Source organism: Salvelinus alpinus, chromosome 13, assembly GCF_045679555.1.
Source record: "Salvelinus alpinus chromosome 13, SLU_Salpinus.1, whole genome shotgun sequence".
Classification (NCBI taxonomy): domain Eukaryota; kingdom Metazoa; phylum Chordata; class Actinopteri; order Salmoniformes; family Salmonidae; genus Salvelinus; species Salvelinus alpinus.
In genome coordinates this window covers 18,936,780-18,957,003 of record NC_092098.1, presented here as the reverse complement: position 1 = coordinate 18,957,003, position 20,224 = coordinate 18,936,780, and the positions used below count along the sequence as shown (strand labels likewise).

General features: G+C 41.2%; 1 protein-coding gene across 3 annotated transcripts in view; it reads right to left on the bottom strand.

The window, feature by feature from the left end:
• LOC139537260 (teneurin-1-like) overlaps positions 1 to 20,224 on the bottom strand; it is a 184,481-nt gene that overhangs the window by 104,239 nt on the left and 60,018 nt on the right. For all 3 annotated transcript variants that reach the window (XM_071338378.1, XM_071338379.1, XM_071338380.1), the window contains exon 3: positions 17,667 to 17,912. In XM_071338378.1, the coding sequence (XP_071194479.1) occupies positions 17,667 to 17,912 (246 nt within the window). The remainder of the gene's footprint in view (positions 1 to 17,666; positions 17,913 to 20,224) is intronic.

The following is a 20,224-nucleotide window of genomic DNA, read 5'->3' as shown; positions in this document are numbered from 1 at the left end:
GGCTGGATTATGGGAGGACGTGCAACATGGTGTGTAAATCCGCAGCAGGTTTGGGGCTCAGCTCAGAGCGCTGATTATTATAACACCTGCTGCCCTGACTCCCATTCTCATTAAGGGCTCCATAACAAGATTACCCACATCATGCAATCTCTCTTCACAGTTTACCAGGCAGCTCTGGCTCTGATCGGAGGGGATGCCCTAATCGGAGCTGTTGTTGTTTTTGAACAAGTTTAATCTCTGTACTGTAGAAGTAGGCAATAAAAAATAAAAAAATGCTCTATACAAAATAATTGGCAATTCAGAGGTGCTTGACATGGAAATGAAAAGAAAAACACATGAAAATGACTCAAGGTCTATAAAATAGTATGTATACAGATTTTTTTTACAAAACACTTGTGGAAATGGTTCAAATAAATAGAGATAGGAAAAACCAGTCTGATTTGGTTATGGCTGCACACACTCCCACCCAAAGAGGGCACTGTTTGACTTTTTAGACACACCTGTACACAATCGTATCGCTTCAAGAGAAGTACATTTAGCCATAAGCATACATCATGGCGACAGAGACAATCTTTATTTAGATGGGTCATCATTCGTATTCCTGACACAATAGTGGGTGAGAAAGGCTAATTCCCAGGGTGTTTAGTGTGCACTCTGCGATAAGCTTTACTCGCAGCAAAGGGAAAAGCACCTATTATGTGGATTTTCAATTCAACTCCTCAGAACTGCCTGCTGCCTGTGACACGGCTGTGTGTTTGCTCAGAGCAGCGACACATATCCCTTTCTGGGGGCCTGCATGAAGGGTGGAAAGGTCTCTGCTAGTGTCAATATTTCAGATGTTGCTCCTGTGCCATTCCAATGTTTTATTTAATGTGACAGACACATACAGTATAGGAATGGACTGAATTGTCTGAGTGAGGACACTCTTGGCATCTTCTACTACTTGGAATGCTCTTTCAGGTCAGCGAGGGTTTTTGAGTAACCACAGCAGTGATTACTGCTATCTCAGACATTGCAAATGTGTTTTTCGAAAATGTGTTTGGACAAGGTATTAGGAAAATATTACAAATTTGCATTACTCATCTGCAAACCTGAGAGTTCTACCAGCCTAATGATAACACCAATGATGCATTCCTTTTTCTGGGTCTCAAGAGAAGCTCTGAATACCTACCGCCATCAACAGGAGAAAGCCATGATAGCCAGAGGGCTCGTTCTGTCAGAAAATCGTTAACATGATCAATTAATCATGAGTTCAATCAATTAAGACAATTAGTAGGCCTGCGGTGAGGGTTTATGTCAATTAACATGAATATGGAGCCACACGTTTCTCCTCTACCTTTTTCAGATATGCGCATATCAAACATTTCATGAAGTATCAAAGACGATATCAGCTTATCAGTGTGATTAGCGTATGTAAACGTTCAGCAGGGGAATTCTCATCATGTCAAATAATTATGAGTACTGACATTGGAATCTAATGGGGGAGGACCGGAGATGACCATGTTGCGTCTGTATGTTACGACGATCACCATTAACCTGAACTATTATGAAACACAACCAAAACAAACAGCAAATGCATCTAACAAGTTTGTAGAGTCATTGTGTGCTAGGAATACGGGACAAAATACTAAACTTTTGACTACTTTGATACACATTAGTGAATTACAGTTGCCATCCTGCTACTTTTAGTCCCCTAAAATGGGTGGACTATGTACAAAAAGTGCTGTAATTTCTAAACGGTTCACCTGTCATGGATGAAAATCTATGATGAAATAACCTCAAATTAAAGCATTTAAACCTCATAGTCATTGTATCATTTCAAATTCAAAGTGCTAGAGTACAGACCCCAAACATTTGTCACAGTCCCAATACTTTTGGAGCTCCACTGTATGTTCATGTAGATTTAGTTACTGTAATGTTTAATTCAATTTGAATGGCACAGTTATAACACAGCAGCTGCAATCCTGCTACTGTATAAAGCCATACAAATCCATGGACAGCAACTAAACACTTGCTTCCTCGGTTTTATTTGAGGCCTCGGTTTTATTTTTATCGAAGGTCTTGGTCTACGATTATAGGATAGTGCAGAGGCCCTTTAATGGTTTTAAGTTTCCATAAAACAAACATCAACATGGACCTGGACACTGCATTCACATACGCAGGTTGAATACCAAAGGGATCCAGTGTCATGTATTAGCTTTCTGTGGTATTAGCATTCCATCCGCCTGGCTCTACATCCCAGGGGACCAGTACAGATGTTCCTGCCTGAATCAGATGCTGTTTTATACCACCACCATGCCATTCATGCAATCATTACACCAAAACACTGAATATGTGCACCCACGGACACATAACAAGAGCGAGCACAAACAAATAACCGAGCATATATTTCATAAGAGGACTAGAGGTGATTCAACCGATTCATTTTTCAATTAAATTCCGCAATCAGTCGACTACAAATGACTGATAATTAACATTGTATGAACTGTTTACGGCCGTTTCTACCAAACCTGTTATTATCATTTTCTATCACATGGCACATGTAATTTGCATTTAGAGAGTCATAGAAGCTCAAACCCCCCATGCTTTGCACAACCATAGAGAAGGAGAGACAATGCAGGCATAAGACTGGTGTGTGTGCATGTGTATATATATATATATATGTATGTGTATAACGTGTATGTGTGTGGTGTGTGAAAACAGTAAGAGCCAGGCCCAGTTTCCCAGCATTACGCATTCTGTCGGAGGTCAATCCATTATCATTCCTGACTTTTTCAAACAGATAAAAGCACACCGCTGCCATTCTGTTACTGAAATCATAATGGAATTTGGGGACATTGCAAATAGATGTTTGACTTTGGCGGATTAAGGCAGAAAGTTCCATAAGAAAATGTTATCAAAGGGCTGATGACCAAACAAATGAAACAGGTGTTGTTCTGTGTTTTCCAGGGCAGACAGTAGCAATGAGCATCTGCAGGGGAGGGGAACATTTTCAGCATTTGGGCCAAGTGGGAGTGTGCTCGCACGCACACACACGCACGCACACACACGCACGCACGCACGCACGCACGCACGCACGCACGCACGCACGCACGCACGCACACACACACACACACACAGACACAGACACAGACACACACACACACACACAGACACACACACAGTGTACAATGTATCTATCACTGTTATCAAGGTTCTCATTCAAGTACAAAGAAATCTCCTAGACAGACCTAGTTCTAAGTGGCAGCAAACAAAAGCTGATAATTTTTGAGTGTTGGAGAAAAATCTATCCATTATGCTTTCCCCCCCCCGACTGCAATGGAACCAGTAGAGGAGAGTGACATGGATCTAATACGCAATTTAAATAAACCATTTAAACATGAAATATGTTGAATCCATTTTCTGTGTTTCTGGAGGAGATTTTTGCTGCTCCTGAGACTGTTTGAGTGTTGAAAGTTAACCTCACTAATTACACAAACAAGCAGCAAAATGAAAGTCTCCTGTGGAGCCGGGAGAGACAGATGTGTCAGTCTTTTAGAAAAGATGTCCGTTCCCCGGAGTGATGCCTCCATTTACGATGTGTCTAAAGCCTTATGCTTTCTTCCTAAAGCGAGCCACATTATTGCCCGCTCTTGCAGACGCTTACTGGGAGAGTTGTGCTGTGGCTCTGTGCGGCAGCAGCATCATCATCTAGCCTTATGAGTAGGAGGGAGGAAGGCATAAAGCCTGTCAACCAAGCTGAAGATAAACTACTGCCACAGATGCAGCTATGCACAGAACAAAAAGTCATTGTGATGATTGATTATAACTGACTATAAATAATGATTATAAATCTATCTATTCTAAGAGAACCCAGGAGAAGACGACCTCAGTCCAACGAATGAGCAGAGAGAAGCTGGAAGAGACATAAAAGTGTAGCAAATCCTCTTCAATAAGATTGCAACTGAAGAGGGTAGGAATTTTTGTGAAAGGTTCATTTTCACCCCAAAACTTAGTTTAAAAACTCCACACTTAATTTATTTGTCTCACTGTATTTCCTGAGTACTGTATGATGAGAATCAAAACAATGATCATTATGATTTGGTGGGGCTGTCACCTCTGGAAAGATCTATGAATATAAAGTTGGTGCAGCTCATAAAAGTAGATCTTGGTGGTGTCGGATTGAGATGAAAAATATTATACTTTTCATAATTACATTTTGAAAAGCACTGTGCAAGCTAGGGAGTCAGAAAATACCAACCATGTCTATTTAATGAGGGTCAATAGAGCTGCCATTTTCATGTTGTATGGATGACCCAGAAAAAGAGAATAGGCTATTGCTTATTATGGTCATTAAGCTGACTTTCCAATTTGAGTTCCAACTCCTGAATGAAAAACCCTGCTTAGACTTGTAACTGCTCTAAGAGCCATATGAGGTCTGTTAACTTGGTCTGATCATCACTAATTTATGTTCCTTTTGAGTCCTTTTCATATTTCATAGTGTGAGAGGGAGTGAAGCAGGAATATAGATAGAGGTGGCTTTAAGCCAAAAAGAACAGCTCTTGAGAAAAGAACAGAGGGAAGAGAAGGGAGGAAGAGATGGTGAGAGGGGGGTCCAGGAGGGGAGGGTCAGTATGAGATTTACTGGGGAAGGGTGAGCGTGTTTGGAGCGGTGGATGACTGATGAAAGAGGAGTAATAAGAATAAGTCCATGACTGCCAGGAATTTGGGGAGTGTGGGGGCTGGCAAGAGTCATCATCTAGGAGTAATGATGGCAAAGAAGTGGCAAGAGGGAATTTCTGAGTGAAAAGACATAGGCAGGGCAGGCATTGTTAACAAGCATACCCAGTGACAGATTGCAGATGGAGGAGCTTTCTGTGGAGGAGAAAGATATGGACAAGATTGGGAGCTCTAAGATGCAGCTTGATATGTTGGTCTGGATCTCTTCCATTGTGTCTGTCTGCAAGCTGTTTCCTGCTTAAGCCGGGCGTACACCACACCATTTTAGGCCCCGATTTAGCTGTCCCAGACAAGTTTTTGATTTCGAAGACAAAATCCCTATTTTGTTGCTTATTCAACCGGCCGTCACTGATGCTCATTTAACATGAGCGGGTCCGAGAGGCAATCTGAGGGCTCCCAATCCCGTATTTGAGCCGTCCCAGATGTCCCGATATTTCCAAACGTGTTTGATTTTATCGGCACAAAATCTGCAATGCTCTTGTAGTGTAAGATGTGCAACAACACGTTTTGAGAACGGTGATCAGCAATAGCCAATGAGAGATCACCAGAGAAGAAGCCAGTGACATGCTGACGTTGTTTCACGTCACCCAGAATATGTAGACTCTCAATGACTACTACTAGTATACGTTTGTACTTGCCTTTAACCAAAGCCAGTGTCAAATCATTAAATCTCTGAAGTTCACAAGCAATGTTATTCAATTCAAAATGTATTGGCTAGATATTTCAACTCTGTATGGCAGTGGTCACCAACCTTTTCTGAGTCAAGATCACTTTTGCAGTCAAAAAGCAAGCCAAAAACCTACCGCTCAGATAAAAAAAAAAAAAAATGCGTAAAACATTTAACATTAACCTAATAAAAACAGTTCTGTAGGAATAAGGTTTGTGCAGTAGGCCTAATACATTATCACAGCACATTGGCTATGGGCTTGGCCTGCCTATAGTGTTCTTCTCAGACCATATTAGATTTCAAAACACAAGTTTTGATAAGAAAATAGATCAGTTGGTGTATGACTTACGATGCATAAATGGAAATAATTTGCAAATAGTTTGCTTTTTTATTTTACTGGACTGATGGTACCTGCATCTGTCTCAGCAGAGGAAGGGAGAGAGCAGCAGAGGGTCCGTCTCTTCAAATCAAATCAAATCAAAGTTTATTTTGTCACGTGAGCCGAATACAACAGGTGTAGATCTTACAGTGAAATGTTTACTTACAGGCTCTAACCAATAGTGCAAAAAAGGTCTTAGGTGAATAATAGGTAAGAAAAGAAATAAAACAACAGTAAAAAGACAGGCTATATACAGTAGCGAGGCTATAAAAGTAGAGAGGCTACATACAGACACCGGTTAATCAGGCTGATTGAGGTAGTATGTACATGTAGATATGGTTAAAGTGACTATGCATATATGATGAACAGAGAGTAGCAGTAGCGTAAAAGAGGGGTTGGCGGGTGGTGGGGGTGGGCACACAATGCAAATAGTCCGGGTAGCCATTTGATTACCTGTTCAGGAGTCTTATGGCTTGGGGGTAAAAACTGTTGAGAAGACTTTTTGTCCTAGACTTGGCACTCCGGTACCGCTTGCCATGCGGTAGTAGAGAGAACAGTCTATGACTGGGGTGGCTGGGGTCTTTGAAAATTTTTAGGGCCATCCTCTGACACCACCTGGTGTAGAGGTCCTGGATGGCAGGCAGCTTTGCCCCAGTGATGTACTGGGACGTACGCACTACCCTCTGTAGTGCCTTGCGGTTAGAGGCCGAGCAATTGCCGTACCAGGCAGTGATGCAACCAGTCAGGATGCTCTCGATGTTGCAGCTGTAGAACCTTTTGAGGATCTCAGGACCCATGCCAAATCTTTTTAGTTTCCTGAGGGGGAATAGTCTTTGTCGTGCACTCTTCACGACTGTCTTGGTGTGTTTGGACCATTCTAGTTTGTTGTTGATGTGGACACCGAGGAACTTGAAGCTCTCAACCTGCTCCACTACAGCCCCGTCGATGAGAATGGGGGCGTGCTCGGTCCTCCTTTTCCTGTAGTCCACAATTATCTCCTTAATCTTGGCTACGTTGAGGGATAGGTTGTTATTCTGGCACCACACGGCAAGGTCTCTGACCTCCTCCCTATAGGCTGTCTCGTCGTTGTCTGTGATCAGGCCTACCACTGTTGTGTCGTCTGCAAACTTAATGATGGTGTTGGAGTCGTGCCTGGCCATGCAGTCGTGGGTGAACAGGGAGTACAGGAGGGGACTGAGCACGCACCCCTGTGGAGCTCCAGTGTTGAGGATCAGCGTGGCAGATGTGTTGCTACCTACCATCACTACCTGGGGGCAGCCTGTCAGGAAGTCCAGGATCCAGTTGCAGAGGGAGGTGTTTAGTCCCAGGATCCTTAGCTTAGTGATGAGCTTTGAGGGTACTATGGTGTTGAACGCTGAGCTGTAGTCAATGAATAGCATTCTCACATAAGTGTTCCTTTGTCCAAGTGGGAAAGGGCAGTGTGGAGTGCAATAGAGATGGCATCATCTGTGGATCTGTTTGGGCGGTATGCAAATTGGAGTGGGTCTAGGGTTTCTGGGATAATGGTGTTGATGTGAGCCATTACCAACTTTTCAAAGCACTTCATGGCTACGGACGTGAGTGCTATGGGTCTGTAGTCATTTAGGCAGGTTGCCTTTGTGTTCTTGGGCACAGGGACTATGGTGGTCTGCTTGAAACATGTTGGTATTACAGACTCAATCAGGGACATGTTGAAAATGTCAGTGAAGACACCTGCCAGTTGGTCAGCACATGCCCGGAGCACACGTCCTGGTAATCCGTCTGGCCCCGCAGCTTTGTGTATGTTGACCTGTTTAAAGGTCTTACTCACAGGTCTTACTCGGCTACGTAGAGCGTGATCATACAGTCGTCCGGAACAGCTGATGCTCTCATGCATGCCTCAGTGTTGCTTGCCTCGAAGCGAGCATAGAAGTGATTTAGCTCATCTGGTGGGCTCGTGTCACTGGGCAGCTCGCAGCTGTGCTTCCCTTTGTAGTCTGTAATAGTTTGCAAGCCCTGCCACATAAGACGAGCGTCGGTGTCCACATTCCTCCGGTGAGACTGACCAGAGAGAGGGGACACAGACTTCCACCTGATGGCGAAACTCAAGTCGCACTACATCCACATCTGCCTCATGGACAAATTCATGTTGTTCCTATGACCAGAGAAAGTGAAATAATCCTCATTATTAAAATAGACATGACGAGCTGCTAAAGAGGTAGCCTAGTGTTTAGAGTGTTGGACTAGGCAGGTACTCTAGTGGTTAGAGCGGACTAGTAACCAAAAGGTTGCAAGATCGAATCCCCGAGCTGACAAGGTAAAGATCTTTCGTTCTGCCCCTGAACAAGGCAGTTGACCCACTGTTCCTAGCCCATCATTGAAAATAAGAATTTGTTCTTAACTGACTTGCCTAGTTAAATAAAGGTAAAATAAATGATAAAAATTCAGGGCTATCGATTCACTTTGCTACTCATTCAGTGCAGTGGAAGTAGGGAAAAGCGCATTTTTTGTTTTATAAAGTGGTGAATAAAAACAGTGTTGACAGTGCTGAATAAAAACTTCAACATGAACTCACTCATAAAAACAGCAGCTCTTTGCTGTATTCTTTGACAGTCTCTCTTTGGTCATGGTTTTAAAAGTTCACCTAGGCAAGTGTTAAACTTTGCTATGGGGTTGTGGAAGCTGTAGGCACAGTGAGTTGAGCTATCCAATTGGCCAGCCACAGCTCTCGTTGTCCCCCGAGTAGGTCAAGTTTGTCCTTTCAGACATATGAAATGGTTCAAAATAGCAACACTTTGCCTACCTGGCAAGACTTTATCATTGGCTTTCCCACAGAAATGTTTGGTGATCGACTAGGAATGCCTTGAAGATCGCCCAGTTGGTGACCCCTGCTGTATGGCAAGCGTGAATGTCTGACTGAAAACGTTTATGAGGCTACTTGGAGCCACATCTCGTTCTAGCTGTTTAACAATCTCATTACATCATTGCTTTCGCAAGACAGCGTGGTATTGAGAATCCTCACGACCAAGTAAAGAATCTTCGGTATGACCCCCCCCCGTCTGTGCCACATGGTTTAGTGTGGCACCACTATCTTGGCAAGACAAAAAACTACAGGAAAGACAGTCGTTTCATGTGAGAGGCTCAGTCATGTTAGGATTTTCATAGTGTTGGAGAGAAGGACATTTGGAGGGGTAGAAAGGGCACAGTTGTGATGGGTGACTCTTCAGAAGAGGAAGACGATTTCAGAGTGAAATGCTAAAAAAAGAGCAGTTTCAGCAGGAAGAGGGCCATATAAGTGAGCAGGAAAAGCCGACTGTCATTTCTCAGCTTGGCATTGAGTGGGAAGACTACCTTTTAGTTCAAACTTGCAATACAAGACCATATTCCAGTATATTCTTAAAATCATAGCAGCTCCTACACATGGCTTTAGCATGTTCTTCAGACAACCAACCATTGCATAAATGGGAGAAAAAACATTATTTCCTCAAGGCTCACAAGGCTCAATCCCAAGTAATTTGCTCAAATGAATAACATTGACCAACCCAGGGTGGTGTAATGAAAACCCGGGAATATTTTACACTATATCAATGTCTGCGATTCCAGCTAATTGGTTGGCCTTAGCCAATCAGATGTACTAATGAGTGTCTAATTGATACTCAGTTGGAGATAAATCCAGCCTGCACAGTGTGTCTCTAGGAGGATCAACGTAGAACACTGTAGTAAAGGACTTCATCCTCTCTCCCCAGCCTGGTGGCCTGTACTGGCAGGAGGATGACCTCCTCATGTCTGTTCAGCAGGACACTGATAGTGCCACTGTCAGCAAACATGTCAATTTTCAGCAAACAAACACACTAGCTACTGTTAGAGCTGGGCCTTTGCGGTTGGGAAACTGCACTAGCTAGCACATTTTGTCCATTTTTTCATTTGAACCATTTCCTCCAATTTTAAGGCAGATGTTGTAATGATGGCACTTATCTTAAATAGACCCTCATTTCCTGTTCTCTGGCTTATTTGGATTAGGGTTTAGATATTGAAAATGAAATATTAATACTGGAATGTATTAAGAATTCATTAAAAAGGAGTAGGCAAATGATGTTTTACAATAATAAAACAGCAAAAGGGCACTATAAAATTTACACATTTTCATCCATTCATCATCTATTTTTATCTATCCATCTGTCTTTTCTCCCCAATGAAGGATATTCAGGATAAATTGGATCTACAGATCAATTGCACTCAACAGTGTATCAGTCATAGTCAGGACAGACCGGCTGCTCTAGGTCACAGAGAAAGCGTCAGGCGGCAGACGTAGAAACCTCAGCTTTGACATGCAGGCTGTTCCAGCAGTCAGACAGCAGAGGCAGATGCGTATGAGGGATCTCGCTTTGTTGTTACCTTTAGCATTCATCAGGCTCACCATCACTGGAGCTGCCTGCTCTGATGTCTCTAATCTGGGGCGAACAAAGTCAGGTCTGATTCAACAAGAATGACATGGTAATTCTGCAGAATAATAAACAATTTGTTTCATTTCTGCACGGGGGGTTGAAGGCAGAAGGGTTTCGGATGCCAAAGAGAAAACAATGAGAGGGAATCAGTCAAAGAAACCGTTCCGCTGAAAAAAATATTAAAATTGCAATAATACAATTCAAATCACAACCGGAAATATCCTAAATCCAAGATGATAAGGTCCACAATGCATAAGAAGGATGTCACTTTGATGCAGGCAGACAGACAGACAGTGTTGACTTAAGCATAGCCCAATCAGATATACTGTTTACTCTAAATACAGACATACGCCCCAAAACATCAAAGCCCACATCTGTCAGAGAGCTAGACAACGTAGTCTCTTTAAATAATGACCCCTGTCATCAGACTACATATTCAGCCAGCCCTGCCGTGACAGTGGGTATCTTCACTGATCATTAAAACCATCATTATTACAGACAAAAAACATTAAGGAAAAGTAAAAGAACACAAGCTAATATCTAATGATCAACAACAAGCTAGCAACCTAAGAGGAATATGTGTAACGCTCTTAATTCCTCTCATATTTAATAGTTTGGATTAATCCTTCCCTTTGATGTTTTCCTGGTGAAATTATTCAAGCTCGTCTGCTTTATTTAGACTGATATGGCTCGTACGTTTCAATAAAGGAGTCTCAGTCCATCGTTAGTAGGGTATTTGATATGTCCGTCCTCCGAGGGTTTGTGTGTCTCACAGCCCCCAATCATCTCGTCTCAGAGTAGGCAGAAGGAGAGGAGGATGGCTCTGATGTCGACACTTTAAATTAAACTGATGAAATTAATTCAAAGATGTGAATCCATCACACAATATCAGTCCTGGCATATGGGGTGCCTTAAAATATTAATAATTAATAGAATCATGTTATTGAACCACTGCAGAGCTCAGGTTATAATTTTCTCATTTTCACTCCTGCCAATTTCCCGGCATGAAATGGAAGGGGGAGAAAACAAATTGAACAAATAATACCTTTTTGCTATGAATTTTAGATTAAGGCTTGTCACCTATTATACTTATATTAAATTACATGATGGAAAGTTTGGGAGATAACTTTTTTATCACCACAGCTTGAATACACATTTTATAGAGCATAATTCATATAAATGAGATATCTTTGACAGTGCAGTGGGATGAAACCCAGACGTGTGTGGATTCTTTATTATGCTTTAGAAGAAAGACGTATGGCCATATTTGTATGCTTCTGTCATTGGCTCCCGGAAATCCGATCCAAGTGTAAATAATAATATTATATAAGGCAGTTAAAGTCACATTTGAAACATGCAAAGAGTCCCTGTATTTACTTTGTTTTGCACAGGGAAAACATAGTAACCAGCCCATGACTACTTATGTCTGTTTCTGGAGCCCTTCAGACACACAGACAAATGTGGTCCTGATCGCTGCCTTATATTTCTATTGAATTGCCTAGGGACATGTTGTAGTACCAGATCAGCTAAAGACCCTCTGAGGTGACGAATGAAATGGTCGATAATTCACCAGAGGCTGGACTTCAGGAGCTAAAAGCCAAAGACATCCAGGGGACCGCAGTACACGGCCTAATCTCACACCAAATCCCCCAAGACCACTCCTGGAACGGATCCACACCTGTTTGTTATGTGGCATTGCACTAGGAGAGGAAACAAACTTTATTGGTCGTGTGCAGTGTAGTACTTACTCTGTACACATTGGCATGAACAACGTGTACATGAATTAAACAAATAGATTTTGCATCAATGTGTATCAAAACAGGGGAGCAAGAGATTGTGTAACCCTGTGTTATTTGTGTACATCATAGTGGAGTTGATAATACCACTAAAGCACTATAGTAAAATTGTGCGCTGCCCCATTATGGAGCGGTCTCCCTCCATTCGTACGTACGTTAGTCACACATGACATCTCAGACACCACAGACCCGATTTTGACGAAACTTGGGTGAATTGTCTTGCCATGTAGATCCAAAATGTAAAAAATTACACAAATTGGCCAGAGGGGCACTAAAGTAATCAACTGAAAACTTCAAACAAGCATTACTCCTGTCCCAATCGAGCTACAGCCATTACATTTTGTACATACAGTACCAGTCAAAAGTTTGGACACACCTACTCACTTTAATTGTACAATTTTCTACACTGTAGAATAATAGTGAAGAAAACAAAACTACAAAAAATAAACATGGAATCATGTACTAACCAAACAAGTGTTAAACAAATCTTTAAACGATTCTTCAAAGTAGCCACCCTTTGCCTTGATGACAGCTTTGCACATTCTTGGCATTCTCTCAACCAGCTTCATGAGGTAGTCACCTGGAATGCATTTCAGTTAACAGGTGTGCTTTGTTAAAAGCTCATTTGTGGAATGTCTTTCCTTCTTAATGCGTTTCAGCCAATCAGTTGTGTTGTGACAAGGTTGGGTCGTATACAGAATATAGACACATTTGGTAAAAGACCAAGTCCATATTATGGCAAAAAACACCTCAAATAAGTAAAGAGAAACGACACTCCATCATTACTTTAAGACATGAAGGTCAGTCAATGTGGAAAATTTCAAGAACTTCGAAAGTTTCAAATGCAGTCGCAAAAACCATCAAGCGCTATGAGGAGGACCGCCACAGGAAAGGAAGACGCAGAGTTACCTCTGCTTCCGAGGATAAGTTCATTAGAGTTACCTGCACCTCAGATTACAGCCCAAATAAATGCTTCACAGAGTTCAAGTAACAGACACATCTCAACATCAACTGTTCAGGGGAGACTGTGTGAATCAGGCCTTCATGGTCGAATTACTGCAAAGAAACCACTACTAAAAGACACCAATAATAAGAAGAGACTTGCTTGGGCCAAGAAACATGACCAATGGACATTAGACCAGTGGAAATCTGTCTTTTGGTCTGATGAGTCCAAATTTGAGACTTCTGGTTCCAACCGCCGTGTCTTTGTGAGACGTAGAGTAGGTGAACGGATGATGGTGTGATGGTGCTTTGCTGGTGACACTGTCAGTGATTTATTTAGAATTCAAGGCATACTTAACCAGCATGGCTAACATAGCATTCTGCAGCGATACGCCATCCCATCTGGTTTGCGCTTAGTGGGACTATCATTTGCTTTTCAACAGGACAATGACCCAAAACACACCTGCAGGCTGTTTAAGGGATATTTGATGAAGGAGAGTGATGGAGTGCTGCATCAGATGACCTGGTCTCCACAATCACCCGACCTCAACCCAAATGAGATGGTTTGGGATGAGTTGGACCGCAGAGTGATGGAAAAGCAGCCAACAAGTGCTCAGCATATGTGGGCTTCTTCAAGACTGTTGGAAAAGCATTCTTCGTGAAGCTGGTCGAGAGAATGCCAAGAGTGTGCAAAGCTCTCATCAAGGCAAAGGGTGGCTACTTTGAAGAATCTCAAATATAAAATATATTTTGATTTGTTTAACACTTTTTTGGTTACTACATGATTCCATGTGTGTTATTTCATAGTTTTGATGTCTTCACTATTATTCTACAATGCAGAAAATAGTCAAAATAAAGACAAACCCTTGAATGAGTAGGTGTGTCCAAACTTTTGACTGGTACTGTATATGCAGCCGCTCATGAGCAACGTGTTTCCCGTAAGGACCTATAAGCTCTGCACATCAAATTTTCAGCAAATTAGACTTTTTGTCTGCCAACAAAGTTTGAACAAGAATAGCTAATTTTCAATGAATTAAATATGCATTCTCAAACTTTTGTATAATATCAGCCAGTAGTTTTGAAAGTGGTGCTCATGAGCCAAAGTTGGTCCCTGTTTTTTGTGTACTACTTCATCCAATTTTGTACTATGTGATCCATTTCAGGTGATATGTTTTGCAACTTGTATTTTGCAATTTGTATGTTATCATATACATTTTTAAATGAATGTGATATGTAACGAAGACCTACAAACCTGACTCAGTTATACTAGCTCTGTCAGGTAGGAATGGGCCAAAATTCACCCAACTTATTGTGGGAAGCTTGTGGAAGGCTACCCGAAACGTTTGACCCAAGTTAAACAATTTAAAGGCAATGCTACCAAATACTAATTGAGTGTATGTAAACTTCTGACCCACTGGGAATGTGATGGATGAAATAAAAGCTGAAATAAATTATTCTCTCTACTATTATTCTGACATTTCACATTCTTAAAATAAAGTGGTGATCCTAACTGACCTAAGACAGGGAATTTTTACTTGGATTAAATGTCAGGAATTGTGAAAAACTGAGTTGAAATGTATTTGGCTAAGGTGTATGTAAACTTCCGACTTCAACTGTACATGTGCATCATCCCTTAACGGGTGATGGTTTTACCATATTTATACTGTCTGTTACCCTCCAGCTATTTAACCAATCACATCGAAACATTCAGTGAATATGAATAAACATAAGTATTTATAATGCATGAACTGTATTGATAAAAGAGGAATAAATGAATAGATAAGTACAAAAATATACATATAATGCCACAGTATAAAACTTGAACTTTTGAAACATGGGGTAAAATTGTTGTTGGCAAATCATTCCTTTTCAATCCATGAATGACTGAGTGAGTTTTGCTACTCGGAACTGAATCCAGGAGATGCATTAATGTGTAATCTGTCACAAAGTCTCACTTTCCAAACAAGGAGATATTGATCGGATGGGAACCTTTTCTTTCACTAATTCTGTTTGCACAGAGTTTTGGCTTCAGCTCTGAATTTTCCAGAAACTTAAAAAATACTAAACACTATGGTAGTTCATGGGACAGGGAGAGCATATAGATTGGTGTGACTGCTATGACTGACACCTGTGGAAATCTGGGTTCATGCAAGGTAATATAATAGGTAATAATAGGTAATATGACTCAAGATGGACTTTTTGTACAGCTATTTTAGTTGCTTCACATTCTCAATATTTCATAGGGTCTGCCTGTCATGTAGTTAGCCACCATCAGAGAGACATACTGTTCATAACATGAAAGTGTCAATGTACTACTACTTCTCCATTACTAAGGTATGTTCTGATTTCTAACACTGCTGGCCAAGTTCTCCAGGGTATAACCTCAACATAAGGAGAGGACAACCTCACACAGGCATGTGACAGCCACAATGTGGCCTCATCCATCAATGGCTGACGTTAGATATTGTTTAGTTTTTTTTCTGAAGGGGAACAGAAGCCTAGAACGAAGGGGATGTTTTATGGCAATCAACCAAAGGTGCTGCATGATATATGACCGGAATATGCAAATACATTGTGTAGCCTGACCATAGCAGATTTTCAAATCTCACTTCCAACCCCTGAAGGAACTGGGCAAAGCACTACTATCAAATAAACACTAGGGGCACATTTCATGTAACAATAATCTAATTTACAGACCTTGATGTGAGGCCATATGAACATGCAGTTATAGAATGACACGTTTACGACCTGTACTGTATAGTGGAGATGTTCCATAATTATTTAGGACTTTCTACACAATGAAAATGCCTCCCTATATTAATTCACTCCATCCCAAATCAAAGAAAAACAAGAGGCCTTGTCATTCAGTTGCAATGACATTCCTCCTTAGCCTTCATGCTTGTCTATGGTGCATACTGTAGCATCAATTTCTACACTCATCCACAGTGGTTTTACATCCATGGTAATCCTTTAGAGAACAATAGTCATTTTTACATAAACTGTGAAATACCAGGAGAGAACAGAGTACTGTGACAGCAAGTAGTCAAAATATAACAAGAGCAATTGGTTTCTTCCAAGGGAGTATTGCGGTCAGTTCAGTTCAGAGTAAACTGATAAATACTGCATTAAGAAATAGTGATAATGTTTTTTTCTACATGGGGGAGGAATAGCATAAGATACTTTAATAGTGAGGAGCCAAGATATTTACTGAGGGAGGTAAACTGCTTCTGAACTTCCCTCTGTGCTGACGCTCATTAAAATTGCAGATCACATCCCTCATCAGCGCCATGCCAGTGCAAAACACCAGCCTGCTCTTCCTTTCCATTGGACTGTCAGTCTTAACAGACCAGCAGGAGACAGGGACGGTAAGAGAGAGACAAGGCCCACCATTTTCCCGCTACAAACACAGCCATCTCACAGCAATTGTATTCCCCAGAGAGATAATCCTTCTGACAGAGAATAAATAAATGCTGAGGGACATTCTTCCACAGATAAAGATAATAAGGCAACAACAATGACAACATTGTCTCCAAACGACCTCTGAGATTAATGTGGTCATGCCTCCCAACAGATATATAATATTCAGAAATGCACATTTCTAGCAGGATAAATAGTTAATATGAAGGCTGAGGAGTAAATATGAATGGCAGTAGCATTGCATCACAGGGGACAGTCCCCTCCAGTCCACAGCTCGCACCCTCAAAAACATACAAATCTGCACCATCTTTTTAATAATGTTCTCTGGTGATGCTCTATTTCTTCAAATGTTCCCACAAAAGTACATACTGCACGAATCTCATTCAAGAGCAATTTTAGACAAACCTTCAACATAACAAGATGATAGAAATCATATCATTAAATTGATGTGTGCTCTCATCCAAATAGGTAGATTTAGTTTTCACAGATATTGAAGCCCTGAAATGGGTAACTAACGCTGCTGTCTCATTTGGTATTCTGAATAGACCTCAACAAGAAAAACGAGGCTGCTACAGACTCACCCCTTTCTCTCTCATTAGACTTGACCCTGGAAAAGGTGCCTCACACAAACAACAAGATAATTTCACACTAACTGTATGCCTCTCACTGAAGAGTGTGCATACTGAATTAAGAGCGTGACATCCCTGATACAAATATCACTTCTCTTGACGATCAATAGACTGAGCCTGCTCTTTGCTTGCTTTTATTACCCGCTGAATGAATCCCTGGGTCTCCTAGATAAATACATACCCCCAAAATCATTCTATTCCTCTTGTTGCCAAGGAGCATGCAATGATCAGGAGCAATAATGTCTTCTCAGAATAACAACCTTTTCTGTGATGATGTGAATAAAGCACAGACTGCAGTACACACTGTCGTACTGTAGTAGTGTAGATCCCAATGCCGTAAGGACCTTGCAAAAGGTTACACCTAACACCTGCAGTAGTGGTCCCTATGGAGTTCTTGGGTTGACATCATGGACAGATTTGGTGGACAACATACATTTGGCTGAAAGTGTTTAGCTTTACTTCAGCTGCACACATTTTCATTATTTTCATGGCAAAGTGATGGAAATTAGTCAGATTTATAGGTACCTATTGAGCAAAGCTCAATACTATGTACAGTACAGCACAGAACTGGTCATAAACTAAAAACAAGCTACTTGTCTAGGACATTTTGATTAAATGGTAAGAACACACAGACAGTGGCATAAGTGATGTATAACCCCATGTTGTTAAATTCCCCAGACCGGGTGGTCTTACCGTTCTCTCCATCTGACTTCCTCTCCTGCTCAGTGTCGGTGAGCGACAGGACAGAGTTGGCTCTGCTGGACAGACAGGAGCTGTGCTCTGATTTGATCTCCTGCATCCACAGTCTGAGGGCGTGGTCGGGCGAGGGCCCACCCTCCGTCTCTGTTTCCACATCAGAGCCTATGCCCAGCGGGTAGCCGTGCTGGGGGGCAGAGCGCAGTTCCGCCTGGTAACTGGGCCGTGCTAGCTGTTCCAGGTCTAGGAGAGATGAAGGAAATAAAAAAAATAAAAAAATCAAGTCACATACTGTAATAGCAATATTTACTTATTTATTTTCATATCTCTGTGAGTGTTTTATGGTGTTACATAATATCATGTATCAAAACAAACTATTATACACTACAGTATTATACACTACACTAAACTCATAACATTTTAAATAAGCAGGCACAGCAAGAGCCAAGAGAAAACTACTTTGTAAGCTACAATACCTTGTATAACTGGTGGAATGATACAAATAGTAGAATAGATAATACTTTAGAATGTAATACTTTTTGTCTTTATTTCAACCATTTGGCTATTCATTAAAATTCAAAAGACCTCTAAATGGCTCAACTTTAAACATACATCTTTGAACAACCATCTAAAGAACATTCCAACTAAATAAGAAACAAAGACTCTTTCAATTCTAATAAAAACATGAGATAATTCATAGTGACATATGGTTTCAGGGAGGAGATGCTGTGAAGTAAAGTGAGTTTTTCTCGTGCTAAGATCTCCCAAATAAGGCAGCGGAAATATATATTTTTGGTGCTCACTTACATATCCCATGGGGAAGTGCTTACAACACAAAAATCGTTTCTAAGAGTCCGATTTCTTTTCAAAGAATACACTCTATAGGTATTACAGTATCCCCCATGTTGTCATACTCTATCAATTCAAAGGCAGCTGGTAGCATTGAAAGAAAATCTGCAAAGGCTGTTCTGGAGTGCAACATGTCATATTGTTGTCAGTGCACATCAGTGCATCATTTTTGAAACAATGTAAGGTCCACATTTTCCTGAGAAATGTAACGATTACATAAAGATCTTGGGGAACAGAGCTATTTTAGAATAGAGATCTTTTACTACTGCACGTTGCTACCTACAGTACCAGTCAAAAGTTTGGACAAGGGTTTTTCTGTATTTTTACTATTCTCTACATTGCAGAATAATAGTGAATCTATCAAAACTATGAAATAACACATATGGAATCATGTAGTAACCATAAAAATACATTTTAAATGTGAGATTCTTCAAAGTAGACACCCTTTGCCTTGATGACAGCTTTGTACACTCTTGGAATTCTCTTACCAAGCTTCACCTGGAATGCTTTTCCAACAGTCTTGAAGGAGTTCCCACATATGCTGAGCACTTGTTGGCTGCTTTTCCTTCACTCTGAGGTCCAACTCATCCCAAACCATCTCAATTGGGTTGAGGTTGGGTGATTGTGGAGGCCAGGTCATCTGATGCAGCACTCCATCACTCTCGTTCTTGATGAAAAAGCCCTTACACAGCCTGGAGGTGTGTTGGGTCATTGTCCTGTTGAAAAACAAATGATAGTCCCACTAAGCGCAAGCCAGATGGGATGGCGTATTGCTACAGAATGCTGTGGTAGCCATGGTGGTTAAGTGTGCCTTGAATTCTAAATAAATCACTGACAGTGTCACCAGCAAAGCACTCCCACACCATCACACCTCCTCCTCCATGATTCACGGTTGGATGTACACATGCGAAGGTTATCCATTCACCTACTCTGCGTCTCACAAAGACACGGGGGTTAGAACCACAAATCTCAAATTTGGACTCACCAGACCAAAGGACAGATTTCCACTGGTCTAATGTCCATTGCTCGTGTTTCTTGCCCCAAGCAAGTCTCTTCTTCTCGTTGGTGTCCTTTAGTAGTGCTTTCTTTGCAGCAATTCAAACATGAAGGCCTGATTCACGCAGTCTCCTTTGAACAGTTGATGTTGAGATGTGTCTGTTACTTGAACTCTGTGAAGCATTTATTTGGGCTGCAATTTCTGAGGCTGGTAACTCTAATGAACTTATCCTCTTCAGCAGAGGTAACTCTGGGTCTTCCTTTCCTGTGGCGGTTCTCATGAGAGCCAGTTTTATCATAGTGCTTGATGGTTTTTGTGACTGCACTTGAAGAATGATGGACTGTCATTTCTCTTTGCTTAATTGAGCTGTTCTTGCTATAATATGGTATTTTACCAAATAGTACTATCTTCTGTATACCACCCTACAAGTGATTGGCTCAAACGCATTAAGAAAGAAATTCGACAAATTAACTTTTAACAAGGCACAACTGTTAATTGAAACGCATTCCAAGTGACTACCTAATGAAGTTGGTTGAGAGAATGCCAAGAGTGTGTGTGCAAAGCTCTCATGAAGGCAAAGGGTGGCTACTTTGAAGAATCTGTTTAACACTTGTTTGGTTACTACATGATTCCATTTGTGTTTTTTTCATAGTTTTGATGTCTTCACTATTATTCTACAATGTAGAAAATAGTAAAAATAAAGAAAAAC